Source organism: Octopus bimaculoides, chromosome Z (assembly GCF_046866305.1).
Source record: "Octopus bimaculoides isolate indiv1 chromosome Z, ASM4686630v1, whole genome shotgun sequence".
Classification (NCBI taxonomy): domain Eukaryota; kingdom Metazoa; phylum Mollusca; class Cephalopoda; order Octopoda; family Octopodidae; genus Octopus; species Octopus bimaculoides.
This window is the reverse complement of record NC_142944.1, coordinates 23,383,479-23,405,334: the sequence shown is the minus strand read 5'-3', so window position 1 is coordinate 23,405,334 and position 21,856 is coordinate 23,383,479. Positions and strand designations below refer to the sequence as shown.

At 38.6% G+C, this 21,856-nt stretch overlaps 1 protein-coding gene across 1 annotated transcript in view; it reads left to right on the top strand.

The window, feature by feature from the left end:
• LOC149132173 (putative E3 ubiquitin-protein ligase HERC2) overlaps positions 1-19,602 on the top strand; it is a 56,004-nt gene extending 36,402 nt beyond the window's left edge. The window contains exons 3-4 of the mRNA XM_089364971.1: positions 17,832-17,949; positions 18,209-19,602. Coding sequence (XP_089221097.1) covers positions 17,832-17,949; positions 18,209-18,441 — 351 coding nt within the window. The 3' untranslated portion in view covers positions 18,442-19,602. The remainder of the gene's footprint in view (positions 1-17,831; positions 17,950-18,208) is intronic.
• The last annotated feature ends 2,254 nt before the right edge of the window (positions 19,603-21,856 follow it).

Here is a 21,856-nt window from a genome sequence, read left to right as displayed (position 1 = left end):
CACACACACACACACACTATATATATCGTCACTTCTATACATCCATGACCTATCTGCCATCATCTTCAGTAACACTCCTACACGGATGATATTACTTTTCAAGCTTCCCTTATCTCCTTCCCTTAAGTAGTATCCACTTGCAACCTAGATATTTCATTGTCAAACTTACAGTATCTTTATAATCATAGAACTTGAAAAACATCCTCAAACGGGGCTGTACCAATCTGGTCTCCTGCACGACACATTACTGCTTACATCAAGAGAATATTCTCGGTCCCTTCAAATATTAGCTGTTACTGTTACTGATTTCTCCTGGCTAACACATATCTTCAGCAAAGACAAAGTACCAGATATTACTTCAGTCCCCAACAACTATTAAATCTCTATAAAGCTGAGTGAGATTCACAATAGAGTACTGTGCCCATGTCTGGGGTAGTACTGCTACTTCAGACATTATAGACCAAAGAAAGACCACTTATTGATTGTCATAAAGTATTACTCGAACCTCTCTCCCACAGATCTGCTGTCTCTATTCTGATTCTTTTTTTCTTTCTTTTCTGCTACTACAACCATGGCCTCTGCTCTTCAAAGTCAGCTGGTATCTTACCAAAATTATTCCCAGCTTGTCCATCTGCTTCTTGTCACCTATAGCAATAGTCCCCAGCCATTTTTGCACCACAGACCAATTTCATGCACAACAATTTTCCCACAGACCAGGTGATCACATGCATAACAAAACGCAAAGTGCATACTATATAATTTGATTATATACATATATGATACCTATATTTATATTACAGATATTATAATGCAAAAACACCCTGCAGATTGCTGTAGTTAATAAAATAGAAATAAAATTTTAAAACTTATTCTTTCTATGCAGCCTGGTATCAAATGATCTATGATCTGGTACTAGTTTGTGGCCAACTGGTTGGGGACCACTGACCTACGGTATGTCCTCATTCTATTAGGTCCTGCACTAACTACAATACTCAATCATTCCTACTCTCACTGTTGTCTCTCTGTAATTTCCTTTTCTCTAAATGTTTTTTTCCTGCAGACATTAACTTACGACAGTTTAATCAGAACATTGACATCAATCTCACCAATCTCAGACAGTCTGTGAAGGTTATGAGTACAGCTGCTTCCTTTAGATAAAAAAAAAAAGTTCAAAAAAAAAAAAACAGAAAGAAAGAAGAATAAAAAAAATGTATTTTGTATATTACCATTTTCAGTTGATTATTTATCTTTTAATGTCAACCACTGATGGTATAGTAAAGCCTGGAAACTAAAGACAAGATTTGGTTCATATTTTCATTTAAAACAACTTCACATATGCTATTAATGTCTTTCAAATGAGAAGCTCATGAAAATCAACTAAATTTCTACCACCACCACAACCACACTTTTTAAATATGTGTGATTTACGGGAGATTTGGCTGTTGTTTCTAGTAACTTTTATATAGATATAAGATTTAGTTTCTGTGTATTTCTTATATAAACATGCGCATGCATTGCTATTTTGTAACTGTCTTCCATTCTCTGTTCCTCTCTTTCTCTCTCTTCATTTCTCCCGTTCTCTATTCCTTTCTCCCCCTCTCTCTCTTTTCCTCTCTCCCTCTTCTCTCTCGCTCTCTCAAACGCATACACGTGCACGTACACACAAGTATTCACTACAAGATAACTCATGTTCATCAATGTTTTGTAAATATACAAACTACGGAGCTTATGGACAACACATTGCAAATCAGTGAACTTCATTACAAATGTGGGTAATTTTTCAGATTAACACCTGCACGATTTTCACTAGGGTGTTAGGGTCAGGGTTAGGGTTTTAGGGTTACGGTTAGGGTAAGGGTTACGATGAGGGTTAGTGTTACGGTTTTAGGGTCAGGGTTAGGTTTAGGGGGTTAGGGTTAGGTAATCGTGCGGGTATTAATCTGAAAAATTACCGAAATGGGAAAACTACCGACCCTGCCATCTGTTATAACTTTTGTTGTTCTGTTTAATATGTACATAGGTTATGCCTCCAAACAAGAGAGCTTGCTGGGGAAAGAAAGCAACCAGTTTAAAAAGATAGCAACAGACTGTAGCAATTCACCACATTCCAGAAGCTACTTTGAACATAATGCAAAATGGTGCATCAACATCTACTGCCCAATCTGATAGAATTCTGGCAGAACTGTGTAGTAACAGATCACCAGCAATTGCTTCATCAGAAATTGCTGTCCTACCTCCTGTGAAAAGGAATTACCCTGCTATGTATAATCAGGGCAGCGCAAAAAGTTGTTTTGCACAAGCATTTGTATAGCCAATTAAACGGATGAAATTTACGTACCCTTAATAATGTTACGCAAAACAGCCTTCAGACTTTCCCTATTAATTTCATCGTCTTTTGAATTATGAACATATTTACATCATAAGGGTTTTTTCGTTGTAAGGCTTTGTTTTTTAGTTGATTTTCACCTAGCAAAATTTATCGTAGATGGCGTAATAAGTCACACCCGGACAACGTCGGGTTATACTGCTAGTATATATATATATATATATATATATATATATATATATATATAAAATAAAAGACACCATTTCGAGCGTGGCCGTTGCCAGTATCGCCTGACTGGCCTTTGTGCAGGTGACACGTGAAAGCACCTACTACACTCTCTGAGTGGTTGGCGTTAGGAAGGGCATCCAGCTGTAGAAACTCTGCCAAATTTAGATTGGAGCCTGGTGTTGCCATCCGGTTTCACCAGTCCTCAGTCAAATTGTCCAACCCATGCTAGCATGGAAAGCGGACGTTAAACGATGATGATGATGATGATATATATGTATATATAAATTTAAAGAAGACAGAAAATTGAGAAATATCGATGAACAACAATTGACTTATATCATTTATTATTTATTAATTCAATACAAATAGACTGCATCCCATCTAACAACTGTTTCTGCTTCCAATGTTGTATGTTATTGCCATTGATATGCTAAAATGTGTATGCCCATGGTTAAACGTAGGTAATATACCTGTAGTGTAATGGATACATCTATTCCTTAGACAGTTATTTTAACCTCTAACTCAACTAACCTTATATATATATATATATTCTGGTGGGTGACAAGTTCAAAAGAAGTCATGTCCATCCACTTTGGATAAAGTACTCAAACCTAAGTCCAAGGATGAATAAAATATTTAATCCATAATCGTTAGTCTGATGAAATATATTGTTACGAACGCCCGCACGCGAAGCATCTCGATGAAGAGAAAACTCACGCGCGTGCGAACGTCGACGCTCAGTGAGTCGGGATGTTCGCCACGACTAAGCCCAGCCGGAGCACGTAATGAAGACAACAGGCAAAAGGAGGAAGAAATAACACGGAGTTAGTGTAATAACACAAAGTTAGTGGAACTAACTTTTTTCTTTTTACATCAAACAATACATCATCAATACAAAACATTGCGTAACAATTCAATAGCGTTTAACAAAGGTTTCAGAACATTGCATAATCAAAATTTACAATCAAGAGTTCATATATCAAGTCGAATTAAAAGTTCTTTCATTTCGTTGTTTTTCTTTTCCATTAACAACATGTCCCATCAAAGTTCTTTTCTTTTCTTTTCCACCAGTTAACAAAATCTCTTTTTCTTTTAAAACATGTAACGATGAAGTACATTTTAAAGAATATTTAAACAAACCTCCACCGCACGAATTTCCTTTCTTGCAAAACTCCTACTACAATCCAAGAAGTGACCAACTGACTACTACAATCTCTTGCCGGCCGCAACAGTTCCATCTCTCTGATTGCTTCAGTCCCTATCTGCTGACTATAGGCTCTCTCTCTCTCAGCCTCTCTCTGTCAGACTTATCACTGTTCATCTTCACTAGCTCCACTGGTCTTCACATCAACTGCTGTACATCTTCACTGGCTGATGTTCTTCATCCAACTCCCTGGCCAACCGCCTCGTGCCAACTCCTCAATACCAACTCCTTGATACCAACTGCTCCTACTGTATTTATCACAAATACCATAGCTCAACAGTGCTACCTTACCCCCTCCAAAGCTGGGTCAGTTCAGTACAATTCCTCACTTGTTTTTCTGAACTTTCGCTGACCGGAAAGGGTCAGTGATCACTCCTACGCTAAAAATAACTGTACTTGTTCACAGGACAAAGGAAATACTATTGTCCTCAACAACCAGAATACGGTTTCAAACCCAGCTTGGGAGATAGGGATATAACATTAATTTGTTTTTTCGGTGGTCGCATCAATATTTTTTCTGACTAATTAATGATTAGGAATTAAATGTGTGTGTGTGTGTCTAAATCTGTCTGTCTGACTCTGCTTCAAAGACACCTAAGTTGCCAGGTAGTGGTGGTGTGAGGTGATGGTGTTAAAATTGGGAATGGATTAGGTCTACTAACCCAAGTAAGCTATGGCAGGAGATGGAACAAATACTGCAAGGCATCTGGTCCAACCTTCTTAAAAGTTCCCTCCATTCAACTGTTCTAGGCTTGTACTTTTTATTACCAACCCAAAATGGATGAAAGGTAAAGCTGGCTTTGGTGAGGTTTGAACTCACTGCACTGATATATACATTATAAATAAATATCTAGCCTATCACACACCATATTTTTTTGTAATAGAAATAATAATTACTAAAACATATTAATCTTTTCATAAACATCAGTTGTTGATATTTGAATTACTTTTTTTTTCAATTTGTGAAATACTACCCCCACCCACCCTATCCCATCTCCCTCCCTCACCATGTTGTTCTCTTACATTCATGTACATTCTCTTCTTAACTTTTCCTTTCCTTCTATTTTTTTTTTCACTTTGTTAGCCTCTCCCTCTCCATCACATTAAATTCTTGTTGCCCATCTTATCAGTTCTCTTTTATTTTCTTCCCACTGCTCCACCACATTTACTTTTCTCTTATTACAGCCTTCCTTCTCATCTCATCATACCTTTCACTTTTTTCATCATCTCCCCCAACGTGCGCGCACGCACACACACACACACACCTACTTCCTTTGCTCCTTACATTCTGCTCTTGTCTCTGCACTCTGCTACTCTTTGCTAATGATATAATAGTACATATTTCTTTCTACCATCCCCTCTCAGTATATTCCATGAAACCATGTGCGGCTAGAGTATTTTTTTAAATGTTTATCTATCTATAATGTGTGTGTGTGTAGTAGAATATGAAATAGTAAGTCCTTGGTACAGTATTAGATATTTGAAATACACACACACACACACACACACACACACACACAAGCGCACGCGCATATATAGTATAGTAGCTATACTATCTGTCTATAATGTATATAAGCAGCATATTAACATACACGCACACACACACACACACATATATATGACACTTTCTATCTGTAATGTATGTATAACAGATTAGTGTCTACACTGTCTGCATGTACCATAGAAGTTGTATGGTATCTGTGTATGAAATAGTGTCCTAGAACATACTCTCAATATAGAAGTTTATGAGCTATATTGTATATGTACAACATAGTACCTAAATTTATATTGTAGTTCCACTTACTATTCATAAGATTGTTCAAACAAATCATTAACAATCTGTTGTTGTTGTTGTTGTTGTTGGTGGTGGTGGTAGTTTTATTATCTTAACTTCTCCTGAGTAATCTATGTCACATCTCAGCTCTATCCCACAGCTTAGAGATGCAACACTTTTCTCAACAAATGAGCTGTTCCAAGTATTGCTGCCAACTGAATACTTCCTAAGTTTGGCATCTGTAGCTTTTGATGCCAGAACATTGCTTTCTTTGAGATGGCCCCAAGTGCACTGATCACAATAGATACCACACTTACTTTTGAGTCTCTATGGATGCATTTCACTTCCAATGCTAGGTCTTGGTACTTCTCGACTTCCTCATTTTTTTGTCTTCACAATATTCTGATCTGCAGGTAAAGCTACGTTGATGAAGGTCCATTTTTTGGATTCCTTACGCAAGAGAGTGTTATCTGATCGGTTGTGTCGCAGCTTTTTGTCTGTGTATATTCGTTTATCCCATTTGAGTTTTACCTGATCATTCTCTGCAACTGGTAATGGTTGGTGCTCATGCCATTTGTTGGAACATTCTAGCCCATACTTCCCGCACAACTCCCAGTGTATTTGCACTGCCACTTTGTCAAGAAGTTTTTGTGCCCCTTTTGGGCCAGTTTTGAGCATCCACTGATCATATGTCCAATTGTCTCAGATGACTTTCTACATAATCTATACAAACGTGATACTGCTGTCTTATCAATGCTATTCCTGATTGAGTTGGTTCATAAAACTTCTTCTTGAGCAGCAAGAATCAGTCCTTTTACCCCCTTCTTTAAAAAAAACCATGCCTTAATCGTCTCCAAAATTCTTCATCAGCTTCATCTGATGTTTGCTGAAAAAAAAAAAACTCACCGTGTAGGACTTTCTCTTTCCATTTGATGATCTTTTCTCTATTAATCCTGGAGGATCTCACCATCATCACTGATCACCTTCTCACTCAGTGCAGCCTGCAACATTCTTTCATCACTATTCCTCAGATAGGCATGCAAAGACTTGGTCTCCTTCACAATACTTTCCTCTATTCCAACCAATCCTCTTCCAACTTCCTTTCTAGGTATGTAAAGTCTTGCTTTTAGTATGAAGGCACCCATGCATAGCCCTTACATATCTTCATATTTTTTCTATCCATGTTGACCAGTCCATTCCACAACTCTTGCACAGTAACATACCACACCTACAGCCCAAGCATTGATATCTCCAATCAAGTTTCCTCCATTAAACTTGGGTCTACATAGCTTCAAAAGAAATCATTTCCTTCATCTTGGTGTTCACCATCTGGCCTAATTGTGAAGTTCCAAGGTACTTGTAATCCTCTCTGTTCACTTTTCTTATGCACTCATCATCTGGAAGTTTGAACTCCACTGCTGTTTACTTTTTGCTCTCTCACAGTTCAATAACAGTGCATTTCTCTACACTAGGTGCCATTTGAATATTATGAGAAAAATTCATGGCCTGAATAAGGGAGTCCTCTGCTAGCTCTGTAAAATTTCAAATCATCCATAAACAGCAGATGGTACACTGGTCTCGTGATTTTTGCAGTTTGTAACCAACTCCTGTTTTTCTCAGAATGATGGAGAATAGTAACATACTAACAATAAACAGCAGGGGTGGCAGAGTCTTCTTGAAAAATACTCCTTTTGATGCTGACTTGTCCAATTTCCCTTCCACATGCTGTCAAAACTGTCTTCCAGTTTCTCATATTGTTTTTGAATAAATAAATAAATATCTTTAACTGACCCAGCCATTTCTAGGCATTTTATAATAATAATAATAATAATAATAATGATAATAATGATAATAATAATAATAATAATAATAATAATAATAATAATAATAATAATAATAATAATAATAATATTATTATTATTCACAACAACCTCCACTGCATGCATTGCATCATAGAGAAGGTAGGTAAGGAACCTGGCATGAGTGGGGCCCTGATTAATTTGGATCAGTCAAAAGCTTTTGATAGGGATGAGCATCAATACCTGGAGGTTGTCCTCATGGCAGCCAGCTTCAGTCACATTTTCAGAGGCTGGATTAGTGTAATATACAGTGGCTTCTATTTGGTGGTTAAAGTGAATGGCCACCTATCAGAATCATTTAACATCACATGTTTAGTCTGTTAAGGATGCCCACTCTTACCCCTTCTGCATATGCTGACTCTTGATCCATGCTACAGAAGCTAGGTGTTTCAAGGGTCACTTTGTGTGAGCTTGGAATTAGAAGGTTTGTGTCAGCTTATGGAGATAACATAATAGTGTCCAATGTCTTGGAAATCAAGGTGATCGACACTACCCCAAGGGAGCACAAAGTGATGACAGGAGCAAAGATTAACCAGAAGTTAGTGGGCCTGCAGCTCAGTACCTGGAGAGGCAGCTACATGCTGAATGAAAGTATCATGAGGTGCTGGACAGGAGGGCAGTAAATTGCTCTGGTTTGGTCCAGACCTCCAGGTGGACAAAAACTGAGGGAAGGTAATGAGCATGGTGGCCAGTCTCATCCAGAAATGGACAGAGAGTAACCTGTCCCTAAAGGGCCAGTCAGAGGTGGTGAATGCATGCATACATTGCATCCATCATCTACTACCACCTGTCCATCATCCCTTGTGTTGTTTTGGTACTGGTTTAGTTGGAGCACTTGCTCTTCCCCTTTTTGTGGAAGGGACATGTTCCACTTGTCAGATGGTCCACCTGCTGTCAGCAGGTACTGAGTGGAGGACTGGGCATGCTGTGGCTAATGTGCAGACATGTACTAAGGCTGTGACATCTCTAGTGTTTCCTTTAGAGTGAGCTGATGTTGTCACTATTTGTGAGGCAGGATTTTTTACAGCTCATTTTATTGATGGAGCTTCAATCCTGGATCAAGCATAGACTGAAAAAAAGCACTTGAAGTGGCAGCAAGCGCTCACAACTCACTGTCTGTTGAGCATTGTGGTTGGTGGAAGTTCTGCATTGGAGTTTTATAGGGGACTGGCAGTATAACCCGACCTTGTCTGGGTGTGACTTATTATGCCATCTACGATAAGTCTTGCTAGCTGAAAATCAACTAAAAAAGAAAGCCTTACAACGAAAAAACCCTTATGATGTAAATATGTTCATAATTCAAAAGACAATGAAATTAATAGGGAAAGTCTGAAGGCTGTTTTGCGTAAAATTATTAAGCATACGTAAATTTCATCCGTGTAATTGGCTATAGAAATGCTTGTGCAAAACAACTTTTTGCGCTGCCCTGATTATACATAGCAGAGTAATCCCTTTTCACAGGAGCTAGGTTGGCAATTTGTGATGAAGCAATTGCTGGCGATCTGTTGCTAAACAGTTTTGCCAGAATTCTATCAGATTGGGCAGAAGGTGTTGATGCACCATTTTGCATTATGTTCAAAGTAGCTACTGGAATGTGGTGAATTGCTGCAGTCTGTGGCTGTCATTTTAAACCGGTTGCTGTCTTTCCCCAGCAAACTCTCTTCTTTGGAGGCATAATCTATGTATATATTAAATAGAACAGCAAAAGTTATAATAGATGGCAGGGTCGGTACTTTTCACATATCTGTAATTTTTCAGATTAACACCCGCACGATTACCCAACCCTAATCCTAAACCTAATCCTAACACTAACCCTAACCCTAACACTAACCCTAAACCCTAACCCTAACCCTAAAAAATGTAACCGTAACATTAATCCTAAACCCTAACCCTGACCCTAAAACCCTAACCCTAACACCCTAGTGAAAATCGTGGTAAATTTACAGAACATTGACGAACATGAGTTATATTTTACTGAATGATTGTGTACTTGCACGTGTATGCTTTTGAGAGAGCGAGAGAGGAAGAGGTAGAGAGGGGGAGAGAAAGAAATAGGGGTAGTTAAAAGTTTTCTTATGACTGCTTCTCTTCACTGCCTATTACTTCATTAGAAATCTATGGATGCACATAAACACATAATAGAGAAAAATGAAACAAATATGGACGACTTGCTCCGAAACACCACCGAGTGGGGAACACTTCTCAAAAATAACCTGCAGTTGTTTCCTTCAAAATTCCTACGTGCTTGAAATGTACATACATCAAGGTACATTTGTACAAAATTTCATGAAAAAATATTCATTTTCCTGGAAGTTAAGAGGAATTTAAGTGGAATTTCCGAATATTGTACCCCACCCACTTCCAAAACACTTTCACCGAAAATGTTTGTATATTTGAAATCTACATAATAAATAATATATGCATAGAGAATTTCATAAAAAAATATTCATTTTAATGAAAGTTATGACCTTCCAAAGTTGGGGGATACAACTCTGTAGTTATGCCATCAATGTTTTGTAAATATACCACGATGTGAATGATTGTGTTTACTTGCACGTGTATACGTTTGAGAGAGCGAGAGAGGAAGAGGGGGAGAAATGAATAGAGATTGAGAGCAATGTGTATGTTGTTGTCACAGGTCATGTATGTGTGGTTGTGTGTGTTTTTACGTATCTATGTTATGAAAAATAGGTAAAGAATACTGAGACGAAAGTTTAATCTATGACGTTGTATGTATCACTTTCTCTCCCTCTCCCTCCCCCTCTTTAACTCTTACTCTATATTTTTATGTTGAGCGCGTGTGTAAGAATGGCGTTCCAGGTAGAAGGGATGAAATATAAAAGTTGCTAGAAACAACAGCCAAATCTCCCTTAAATCACACAAAGTAAACGGAATTTTAAAAATCTAATTACTGCACTGGAAAGTTCAGATCGAGAAAATTCCATTGATGTAAAATTTTTTACGAAAAAGTGGAAAATGTGGATTTCTATAAACATTCAAAAAGGCTTCACACAGACACACAACTTCAGATTTATATATTAAGATTAGTGACAGGTAAGAACAATGTATCCTCAGGGAAACTGGGTGTCAAGGGAGATTAGCCAGCTGATCTTTCCCAGAGACTTTTGGGCTGGGGTCTATGAATAATTTCTAGAAATCTCTGGCCTGCCAGTACTACTGGTGGGGTCTGCTAATTCAAGACAGGCTATACAGGCATGGAAGTGCTGTCAGAGGAACCCATCTGAGATGCGTGTAAGGTAATGAAACCATTCTGCATCCATTCAACTAGTGTCCAGGCACTGTTGGCTTGTGGACTTTTGTTGTGTGTTGGACAGATCTGGTTATCAACCAAGTCTACCATGAGGATTACCTTGCCGACTTCCTTTGGCTGGGAAAGCTGGCAGCCTTCCTCTGTCTAGAGGCTATGGCAAAAGAGGTAGAGTAGTGGATGAGGTTGAAAGGACTGAAGGTAGATACTTTTCTCTTTAGCTAAGCCCTCATCAACTTTCTCAAGTTTTACTTGAAAAGGAAAGTGATGGAGGGATAAGCACTGCCCCCAGAATTTTTATTGAAATGTGAGTGAATGTGGTAAAGATGGCTCATGTGAATGGGCCTACTCTGAACATACATCTGTAGGATGGAGGGGACAAGGAGGAGAGAAGCGCCTGTTTGGGGTGGCCTTGGTGATTGAGGTGACCAGGATGTGTGAGGTTTTTTGGTTGGCCCTAGATGCCCCCATTCATTTGGGGAACATTATTGTTTAAATTTTGTTGTTAAATGTTCTTGTTTTATTGTATGCATATTTTTGTGTGCTAAGCCCCACTTGTCCCTTGTTTTGTGTTTGGCACTTATGACCAATAAAAAAAGGTAGTTGTTGTTGTTGTTATAATAAAGGTTGGTTTATAGGTAGAATTGTTGGTAGAATTGTTAACATGCTGGGCAAAATGCTTAGCAGCATTTTATCTGTCTTTATGTTCTGAGTTCAAATTTTGTTGAAGTTGACTTTGCTTTTTATCTTTCTGATGAAATAAGAACATTGAGGTCAGTGTAATCAGCTTACCCCATCCCACAGAATGGCTGCCCTTGTATCAAAATTTGAAACTACTGTTGTTGTTGCTGTTGCTGCTGCTGTTGCTGCTGCTGGCAGGCAGGCAGGCAGAATTGTTAGCATGCCAAGCAAAATGCTTAGCAGTATTTTGTCTGTCTACATGTTCTGAGTTAATTCTACTGAGGTTGACTTTACCTTTCATCCTTTCGGGGTTGATAAAATGTGTACCAGTTGAACACTGGGATCGATGTAATCGACTAGTCCCTTCCCCCAAAATTTCAGGCCTCGTGCCTATAGTAGATAGGATTATTATTATTATTATTGGATCACATTATGGAGTAATTTCTGTTGTGTTATTATTAACTGAGACTGAACTGATATGCTAATAATGATAACCAATACAACAGAGCTTAGCAACAGCAGTGAAGTTAGGAGAAACATAAATGGCAGATTCTTTTGAATATTATTGATCATGTTGATATTTCTGTAGCAGAATGTGCCAAGAGGAGAGGAATAGTATTAAACAAAGATGTAAAAGGCTAACTACTAATAGTCATGTGAATAAACTAAAAATTAGTGCCATCCAAATCATGGCATCTTTGCTCCACCCATTTTTAAGACTGATTAACACATGTGATTGGGAATGATGTTTTCCTCATAATTGCAGTTGTTAGAAGAAAAAACAAAATAATAATAATAATAATACAAACAAACAAAACAAATAATCAGTTTTTACTAAGAAAGTCTAGATTTAAAGTTTTGATCTGTAAATGTTTGTTGGTGTTATGGAATTATATTAATTATGGTGTAAAACTACATTGTCATCATCATCATTTAACATCTGCTTCCCATGCTGGCATGGGTTTAAATGGTTTGACATGGAGCTGGATAGTAGGGAACCATCCAGACTCCAACTGTCTGTTGTGACATGGTTTCTACGGCTGGATGCCCTTCCTAACACCAACCACCACCATCATAATCATCATCATCATCGTTTAACGTCCACTTTCCATGCTAGCATGGGTTGGGCGATTTGACTGAGGACCGGTGGACCAGATGGCTGCACCAGGCTCCAATCTGATTTGGCAGAGTTTCTACAGCTGGATGCCCTTCCTAACGCCAACCACTCAGAGAGTGTAGTGGGTGCTTTTACGTGCCACCGGCACGAAGGCCAGTCAGGTGGTACTGGCAACGGCCACTCTCAAAATGGTGTATTTTATAATAGAATATGCTGGGTGCTTTTTACGTGCCACCAGCACTGGCTTGGGTGCTTTTTATGTGGCACCAGCACCTGAAGGGACAAGCCTGTATGTGTAGAAGACAACAATTTTATTTAGCTTGACATGTCTTACCAAGTACAACAATTCGCCACACCACCTGGTCCCTTGTCACTTCTTCTGTAAGACCCAGCATCTGAAGATTCTTTCTCACCACTTTGTCCATATCAGTATTGTTGTTGTTTAGTTCTTGGTCTGTCCTGATCCAGCAGACCAATGATCAAAGATGTTCCTGCTATGATCATCCTGTCTTTTATTCAGACATAGTGTACCTAGGAGACATTATCTAGTGGTTAGTATTAATGGTTATAGTTGTTTAATCCCAGGTCAGTGTTGATTCAGACAGGCTTATGATCAAATATGTTCTAGCTATGACCATGTCATCTTTTATTCAGACATAACGTATCTAGTATTACATTATCTAATAAATCCTTCCTTCTATAAGTTAGTAGGATGTGATTTGGGTGGGGTTTTGGCTATTTCTAGCAGGTCTGATGACCATCTAGCCTTCCTTGTGGATTGGCTTATTTAGTTGTTGTTTAAGCCTATGATCTATCCCAACTGAGCATGCCTATAAACGTAGGTATTCCATCCATGACCTCTCTGGCAGTAATCATTGCTGTGTGGTAAAGTGCTTGCTTCCCAATCACATAGTTCCAGATTCAGTCCCTCTGTGTGACACCTTGGGCAAGTGTCTTCTACTATAACCTTGGGCCGACCGAAGCCTTGTGAGTGGATTTGGTAAATAGAAATTGAAAGAAGCCCATATATATTAGGCCATCCAGTAAATAATGCAGTTTTTTTAATTGCATGAACTAAAAGTCAGAGGGGTACAGGATAAACTACCTGCATCAACTTACTATAAAAGCAGGTAGTAATTTTATCTTGTCTTTATTCTTAATGCAAGTTTTGAAGAGTGCAGTTCAAGTTCAACAGTTATTTTTTCAAAGCTGTAATGGAAGTGACAAAGGAACATATTCAGCCTATTTTGCTTTATGCATTCAATAAAGGCAATGATGCAATGGAAAGTGCAAGGAATATTGATGCAGTATAAGCATATGCCAGTGTCAATGGTGGTTCCAGAAATTCCAAGCTGGAAACTACATCCTGGAAGACAATCCTCATCCCGGAAGATCTGTAGAGCTCAATGAGGACGTCTGGCAAACTTTTATTTTTATTCTTCTTCAAATGTCACAAATATTTATTCTATAAAAATACAAGGAAAGTGTTTTATATTTGTTTTTTTATTTCTTTATTTATTAATTGACATATAGATAACTAAGTTGGTGAAGCATCAGACTAGATGTTTAGTTTTGTGCCTCTTAGGTTTTGATTTCAAATTCATTTGACTTTTTGACTTCAACTTTTGTTCCTCCAAGAGTTGAAATATGTACCAGTAATACATAAGAGGTATTCAACCTATGTTCAGTGATAAGAAATACTTAAAACTATGACACTGTTTCTGTCTCAAATGTTGGTTTCAATATATTGTTTGAAATACTAGCAAATATCTGAGAACTAAAAATTCGTTACTTGCAACAGTAGCAGTAATTAGTTCAAAATAACAATCTGTATATCATACTTAAAGTAGACACACCATTGAAAGCCTAATTGTGGTATTTTCTTGAGATAATATGCCTTATAAATGTACAATGTTAAATAAAACAAAGATATATCAGTAGCAGACAAAAATCATTCAGCAGCAGCAGTGGTGACATTGCTAAATGTGGATTTCCGCCCCTTTGGACTTCTTCAGTAGAAGACAATGACATGTAGAAGACACTGACAATGACATGCTAAGACAAAATTTGCCATTAGGAGTTTCACTGCAATTGACTATACTGGTCATCTCTTCACTGCCTTACTGTATCTACCTTTCTGTGGTTTACTTTCTAAACATGTCTTACATATATTTGTTGCTGTACTATATATTATTCAGCACCTTTTGCTTGTTTTCTGATGACATTGTAGGAGGTTTATGTCATAACTGACTACACTAAATGTAATGATAACATTTTACAAACATCATTGAGCCATTAGTGGGATACAGCTAACATAATTAAATGCTTGTAATGTGTGTGTAAGACAAGGAATAATAATAGTAATAATAATAATTTTATTAGCCACACAGATGAGTGGGGGATGTCTCAAGTATGGTCAACAGTTTGTTGGATATTTACATAAAAGATGAGGAGAAGAAAATGGCAGAGATGTTGAAATGTGACAAAAGTAGAAACATAACTTGGGCTAAGCTAACTAAGGAATTCCACAGATCCAGTATTATCCCGACTACCAAAGGCATGAACCTTCGCCCAAGTGTTGTTCTCTCTGCTTAGAGCGTGGCCATTCACCCTGACCATTTTTTTCTACAGTCACTGTTTTTCTACATAAATTCACTAGGAAATAACATTTCCCACTCCACTCTCACTTTCCTTTCCAAATGGAACTTAAAAAGTTGAAGAGGGCTTGACTGAAGAGGACAGTGTTTTTCTTCAATCCTTTCAGCCTTGTTCACAACACAATCTCTTTCTTCATAGCCCCTGCCACCATCACCTCATATGGATATGTCCCCTCTTTTAAATCAAAATAGGTTAATGGGCTAAGGAATTTCAGTTTGGATTTGAAGAAACAAAATACGACTACATGAAGGAAAACAAGTTAGATATAATCTAGATAAATACAGATATAACAAATACCATACAACACGAATTCTTGCCTTATTGAAATTATCTTTGTCTCTAGAGGATGTATCTTAATTATCAAATGGCAATTAAGACCAGCTTCACATGAGATGGATCTCCTCTTCTCAAAAGTAGCTGATTTTAATTGCTATTGGTAATTATGATAAATCCAGTAGAGGCAAATATAATTTTAACAAAGCAAGAATTTATGTTGTATAGTTTTTGAAATGACTATGTTTGTGTATGTTATTCAAATACATATCACTGGACTCTCTGAGTTATTTCTCTTAGCTCATTTTTGTTTATATGTAATCTACGTTGGCACCAATTTACACCTGTTTATTTAGAAGTAAAATTTGACATAGAGAATTGGTGTGTATTCTAAAGGGTACAATCTGCAAAGTATTGATGACTTTTGTGGTTGTAAAAGGATACTAAGGTAACACAGGAGGAAACAAGAAAATCAATGTTTATGTTTCTGTATGACAAGGATGAAAGTGATAAAGTATTTTATATCACAAAGCTAGTGTATTTGTATAGAGCTGGAGACAATAGTACAATTGTTTCAGTAGAGAAGAAGTATAGGTGTGTTATTTGAGGTGCTGTTGATTGAATGAATAGGATAACAAGAACAAAGGGCAGCTCTAGAATAGGAAGGCTTTGGTTCCATAGCACTGACTGATACTCCCACTTTCCCCTATTCACTGTAACACTCCCTCTTATGGTATTGGATCTATCTGTTTCCAAGCCTCCTCACCATCATCTGTATTACTCAATCTTAAGGCCTTTGTGTTAGAAGTTCTTTTGGGTCTGTTTCTACTCAAACACTCTTTTTCATTACTCAGTTTTACCAACTATCCATTATTTGCACTGTCCTTCTTCTATTGCTCTTTCTCCCCCCCCCATCATACTTTAACTCTCCTCTCCCATTCATTCTAGTTTTTCTTCTATCATCAATCTCTCTACTTTTCATCTTCTAGAGCTATGCTTTGAACAAATGAATACCTCATAGAATAAAGAGAACTGTTTAATGCTACTGGGTACAAAGCGACCTCACTAGAATTGGTGCCATGATAAAATGCACCCTGTACACTCTTTAAAGTGGTTTGAAAATGAACAGAGATAACCCCTCTTGGGCTGGTTGCTTGCTTCTTCTTGCTTGCTTCTTCTTGCTTGCTTCATCTTGCTTGCTTCTTCTTGCTTGCTTCTTCTTGCTTGCTTCTTCTTGCTTGCTTCTTCTTGCTTGCTTCTTCTTGCTTGCTTCTTCTTGCTTGCTTCTTCTTGCTTGCTTCTTCTTGCTTGCTTCTTCTTGCTTGCTTCATCGTCTTGCTTGATGAGGTTGGGCGGGGGTCATACTAGGTTAGTGGTCCGAGATGTGACATCATATATAGAGCTGGCCAGGTCCACCAGTGCTCTCCATTGCTGTAAGTCATGTGCCAGTCCATCTGCATCTTGCCAGTTCCTCTGCATCCTGCCAGCCCCTCTGCATCCTCCTGGGTCTGGCCTTGTCATGGCAAAGGAGCTTGTGTGTTCCATAGATCCAAGAGAGCATTATCATCTGGAGCTTTACTCTTGGTAGGGCTACCCTAGGTTGGCCTGTCTTTCCACGGAGGTTCTAGACTAACGGTGACCCATGGTATGTCAGCTCATTGCCAAGATGGCAGCCCCATCACCGACTATTCTATGGAGGACCAGCAACCTGCTTAGAAGAACCCTCAACCTGTTATGACTCCAATCAGAAGAAACCAGACTAGTGCTGGTGCTACTACTGTTCAGTAGTTGATGTTAAGAAGGGACTCTTCCTGTTCTAAGTAAGTAAAAAGTGAAATGTACAAATAAGATGTGACCCTCTGATCTGCTTAGTAGGGTACTAACTCTGAATAAGAACTGGCTTGCATTATGACAACTTCTCCAACCCATTCCAGCATGAAAAATGGACATAAAATAATGATTGTTGAGTAAAACAGAAATAAAGGTGATGAAAGCTACTGGTTAATGAGAGGTTATTACTGAGACATTGAAGACCTCAGGTTTTGGTTGGTATTGTTCTAGGTGTTGGCTTAATTTATATAGATTTTTTTGGTAGGTACCAGTTGCCAATGACTGACATAAAAAGAGGAATGTAAGAGTGTTTGGTAAGAACAAGGGGCCAGATAAAAGCACCACAGTTTTGACAGTGGTGGCTGGAATGGAACACCACCTACTATGGTCAAATTATGTTGCAGTTGGCAGGCGGTTGCATCTAGTAATAGGGAGTGCACAGAATCGAGTTAGTACCAATGAAGGATATATCATCATCATTACCATCATCATCACTGCTGCTGCTGCCACCATTGTTACCACTACCATCATCATTTTCATTGTCATCATTACCATCATTAATATATTCATTGATTTATTTTTAACACTTTGTTTTCAAATCATTATTTTTTAGGATGTTTTTGTTCGTGAAGGTCTAAGCCGGTTATGGAATGACTTGGTTTGTAATGGAGAGTTGATTAGTGGTGCAGCTAAAGATGTCATCAACGCAGCTGGCGTCTTAGCTAAAAAAGGTATGTCTCTGATTTTTGAATGTTTACCATTAATGTTTGATTTTTGTTTGTTTACTATCCAAGAGAAGGTATTTTTTCATTTGGACAATAAGAATATTTTTCTCTGTTCTTTAAGTTGACTCAACTTTGTCCTACCAAAGTTAAAAATTCCATATTCAAACACTTCACTTCTGAATTTGTTAGTTTAACCATTCTGCTAGTTTTGTGTGTAAATCAGAATCTTTTGTTGTTGTTTTTAAAGTGTTTCTTGTTACCACAGGTGAATCTGGTTTGTATTTCTGTGGAAGTGCTACATCTGGTTGTACTGAAGATACATGTCAACCAGATTATGGATGTAATTGTGCACCTTGTCAATATCTTGACCACGCTGACCAGGAAGAGAAGGAAAAAGAATTCAAAAGAACCAAAATTGCGACTTCTATGATTGATTCTTGGACTTGGGATTCACAACCAGGTTGGTATTTTCTGTACTTCTTTATAGACGATCACTGATATTTATGTTGAATTCTTTTGTCTATAGAAGGGGTATACCCAAAGTTTTCTTTGTCTTTGCTTGATATTCTAGTCAGAGGAGAAAGGAGGAATCATATTGAAGAATAGCAACCATTGTCAAATGAGTGAAGGTGGGGTTGATGTTTGAATTGAACTTCTCTCAATTGATTTCTGCTGCAGGTAGAACATAGTTCATGTTGAAATATTGAACTTATGTAAGAATATAAAACATATTTACCAAAGAGTTCTAGAGTGATGCTGTCTTGAAAAGATTGAGAGAATATAGTGTAAAGTAAGGGATATTAGTAGTGGGAGAAGGATGATGAAAAAATAACAAACAATACAAAACAACTGATTAGCAACAATATATAAACCAATATTACATTTTTTACCCTACAGCTATGCTGTGTCTTCCCACTCTGAACTAGCTGCTTACATCTTCATGCTGGCTCATACTACCTGTGCACCATACCATCTCTACACTGGCCCATACCAACTCTACATTGGCACCTACCATCCCCATGCACCAGTCTATACCAACTCTGCACTGGCCCATACCATCTCTGTGCACCAGTGCATACCATCTCCACACATCAGTCCATACCATCTCCATACTGGCCCATATTATCTCTGCACACCAGCCCATACCATCTCTGCACATCATCCTGTACCATCTATGTACATCAATCCATACTATCTCCATGCACTGGCCCCTTCAACACATCTGTCTCAGTTTCTTATATCCTCCAACTCCACCCCATCCTATGCCTCGTCCCATACCAGAGGATTATCATCATTCTGGTCTTCACTCCATGATCATATTTTACCTGCATGCACCAACTATATCAATGTCATTTGTGTCAGATGATCAATGAAGGTCAGTCCTGTCTATTGCCGCTTCTTCCTGTCTTAAAACGCTTTAGCACTTAAACCGGTATATCCAGCCCAAATATTTATGTTTTATGTTCAAATTTGCCAGACATGGCCTTTCACACCTGTCACTACAATGTCACACTAAAACATAAACAATCACATCAAAATATCAATGCATAGTTAATTTTAAACAATATGAATAGATAAACATCACATTTGACAGAGTAATCTAAATGCTAAAACATTAAACCATAAATTTGAAAAAAGCAAATAAAAAAAAAGAACAAATTTCGTACTTTTTATATGGAGAAAGTGTCAGAATTGAGGATGCAGAGGCCTTTGGTTTAGCTATCAAAGAAGTGAATCAAGTGAACTATTTGATAATGTTAGAAACTACATATTTTCTAATAAAAAGAAAAATTGCTGTCCAATCTGTGGGGTGGTTGGTGCTGGGAAGGGCATCCAGCCATAAAAACCTTGCCAAAACAGACACTAAAGCCCAGTGCAATCTTCTGCTAAGCCAGTTCCTGTCAAACCATCTAACCCATGCTAACATGGAAAGTGGATGTTAAATGGTGAGATTTGAAGTTAGATGTCACTACTGTTCATATCATCCGTGGATAAATTCAAAATTTGATGATATCACCAGTAGTGGCATGGGTGAAATGCAGTTATAATAGCTTTAAATAGCTATGAATTATAAATTTGCACGAAGCGTAATGATGCTTAATGAGCATCTACCTGCTAGAAATAAGAGCTAAGTCTTAAATTAATCCACCGTAGCGCACCAATATAACAGAGAAAAACAGTATGCGAGGGAAACAGAAAGAATTAAAACATTTAACAGCACAAATGAAAATGTTATGCAATTAGGCATATCCACAAACCAGGTTTCGGCTTTTGGGTATCTAACTCTGAGCCTCATCAGTGTGGACTACCAGTTTAAATCCGTGACTGTTCATGTTAGTCTCTGAGTGTGCAACTGGTTTTGTTTTGCGCCAAAAACAGAGCACATGGTGCATAAAAATTTATAAATGAAACATTCAAACACTGAGATTTGAAGTTAGATGTCACTACTGTTCGTATCATCTGTGGATAAATTCAAAATTTGATGATATCACCAGTAGTGGCATGGGTGGAACGCACTCATATTGCCTTGATCCCGAAGTCGCTAACTACTAATCTGTGTTGGGGGGTACATACTTCGCCAGGGAAGGTTTTGGCATTTATAAGCCGCCCTCTTTCCCTATTTCTGGCGAGGATGTAGTCAATTTGGCCAAAGTGTCTGCCGGATCGGTAGGTGACTAGGTGACAGGCAGGTTTCCTGAAGTTGGTATTGCAAACCACAAGATCGTTTGCATCACAGAACTCCAGCAGTCTGGTTCCTTCTTCATTGTGGGAACTGAAGCCATAGCCTCCATGTACGCCATGGAAGCTTCTAACATGACCATTGAAGTCACCAGCCACAAAGAGTAGGTCCCTGTCATTCGTCTACAAGGTAGTTTGCAAGAGGGTGTCATAGAATTGGTCTTTCAGCCCATCCGGTAGCCCCGGTTGAGGAGCATAGGCTGAGATGACAGTAGCTAGCCTATGATGAAGCACTAGTCTAATCTTAAGTACTCTGTCACATACTCTAACTACATCGATTACCTTATCAACCCATTTCTCTGCTAGAAGTATTCCTACGCCCCCAACCCCGTTAGTGTTCCCTGCCCAGAAAATCTTGTACCTGTGTTCTTTGCCTGTGCGGAACCTCGCAGAAGCTCCTCTCCATCTTACTTCTTGGATGCAGCACAGATCTACGCGTCGCTGTTCAAGCATCTCAGTAATCTCACCAGACCTACCTTTCAGCGTGCCGAAGTTGAGAGTGCCAATCCTGACGGTGTGGGTGTTGGAGGTGTGGGCCCGTGGCCTGGGACGGGGAAAGCAGTGTAGTGTACTTGAAAAGAAAGCTTGCATTTGGCAGAATTCATAACAAAACAATACCTACAACCTGCATACATTACACAATCTTTATGCGCTACCCAAAGGTAGGGGAGGGGATGGTGTGAGGCCTCTAGGAGTGTTCCGGGAGACAACCGAGGATGACAGAAGATATGAACTTCCGGTACAGGTGGAGGGGGTGTACCACCAGCCAAGAGAACTTCGTTGTAATTCCGTCAGCAGATAGATTGGGAGACAATTAGGAGAGACTGCTCATATATAGCTAGGGTCCTGTAGGAATCGAGAATAGAGAGGAGGAGAGAGAAAGAGTGATTCGGAGAGAGGCAGGGCGAGAGATAGGCACAGAGAGAAGGGGCCAGGCAACCCGCACATCATGCGGGAATAATTCTTTGGGCTTTTTTTAGAACAAAATTGAAGACAGCAGTGCTTAATCATCATCATCATCATCATCGTCGTTTAACGTCCGCTTTCCATGCTAGCATGGGTTGGACGATTTGACTGAGGACTGGTGAAACCAGATGGCTACACCAGGCTCCAATCTGATTTGGCAGAGTTTCTACAGCTGGATGCCCTTCCTAATGCCAACCACTCAGAGAGT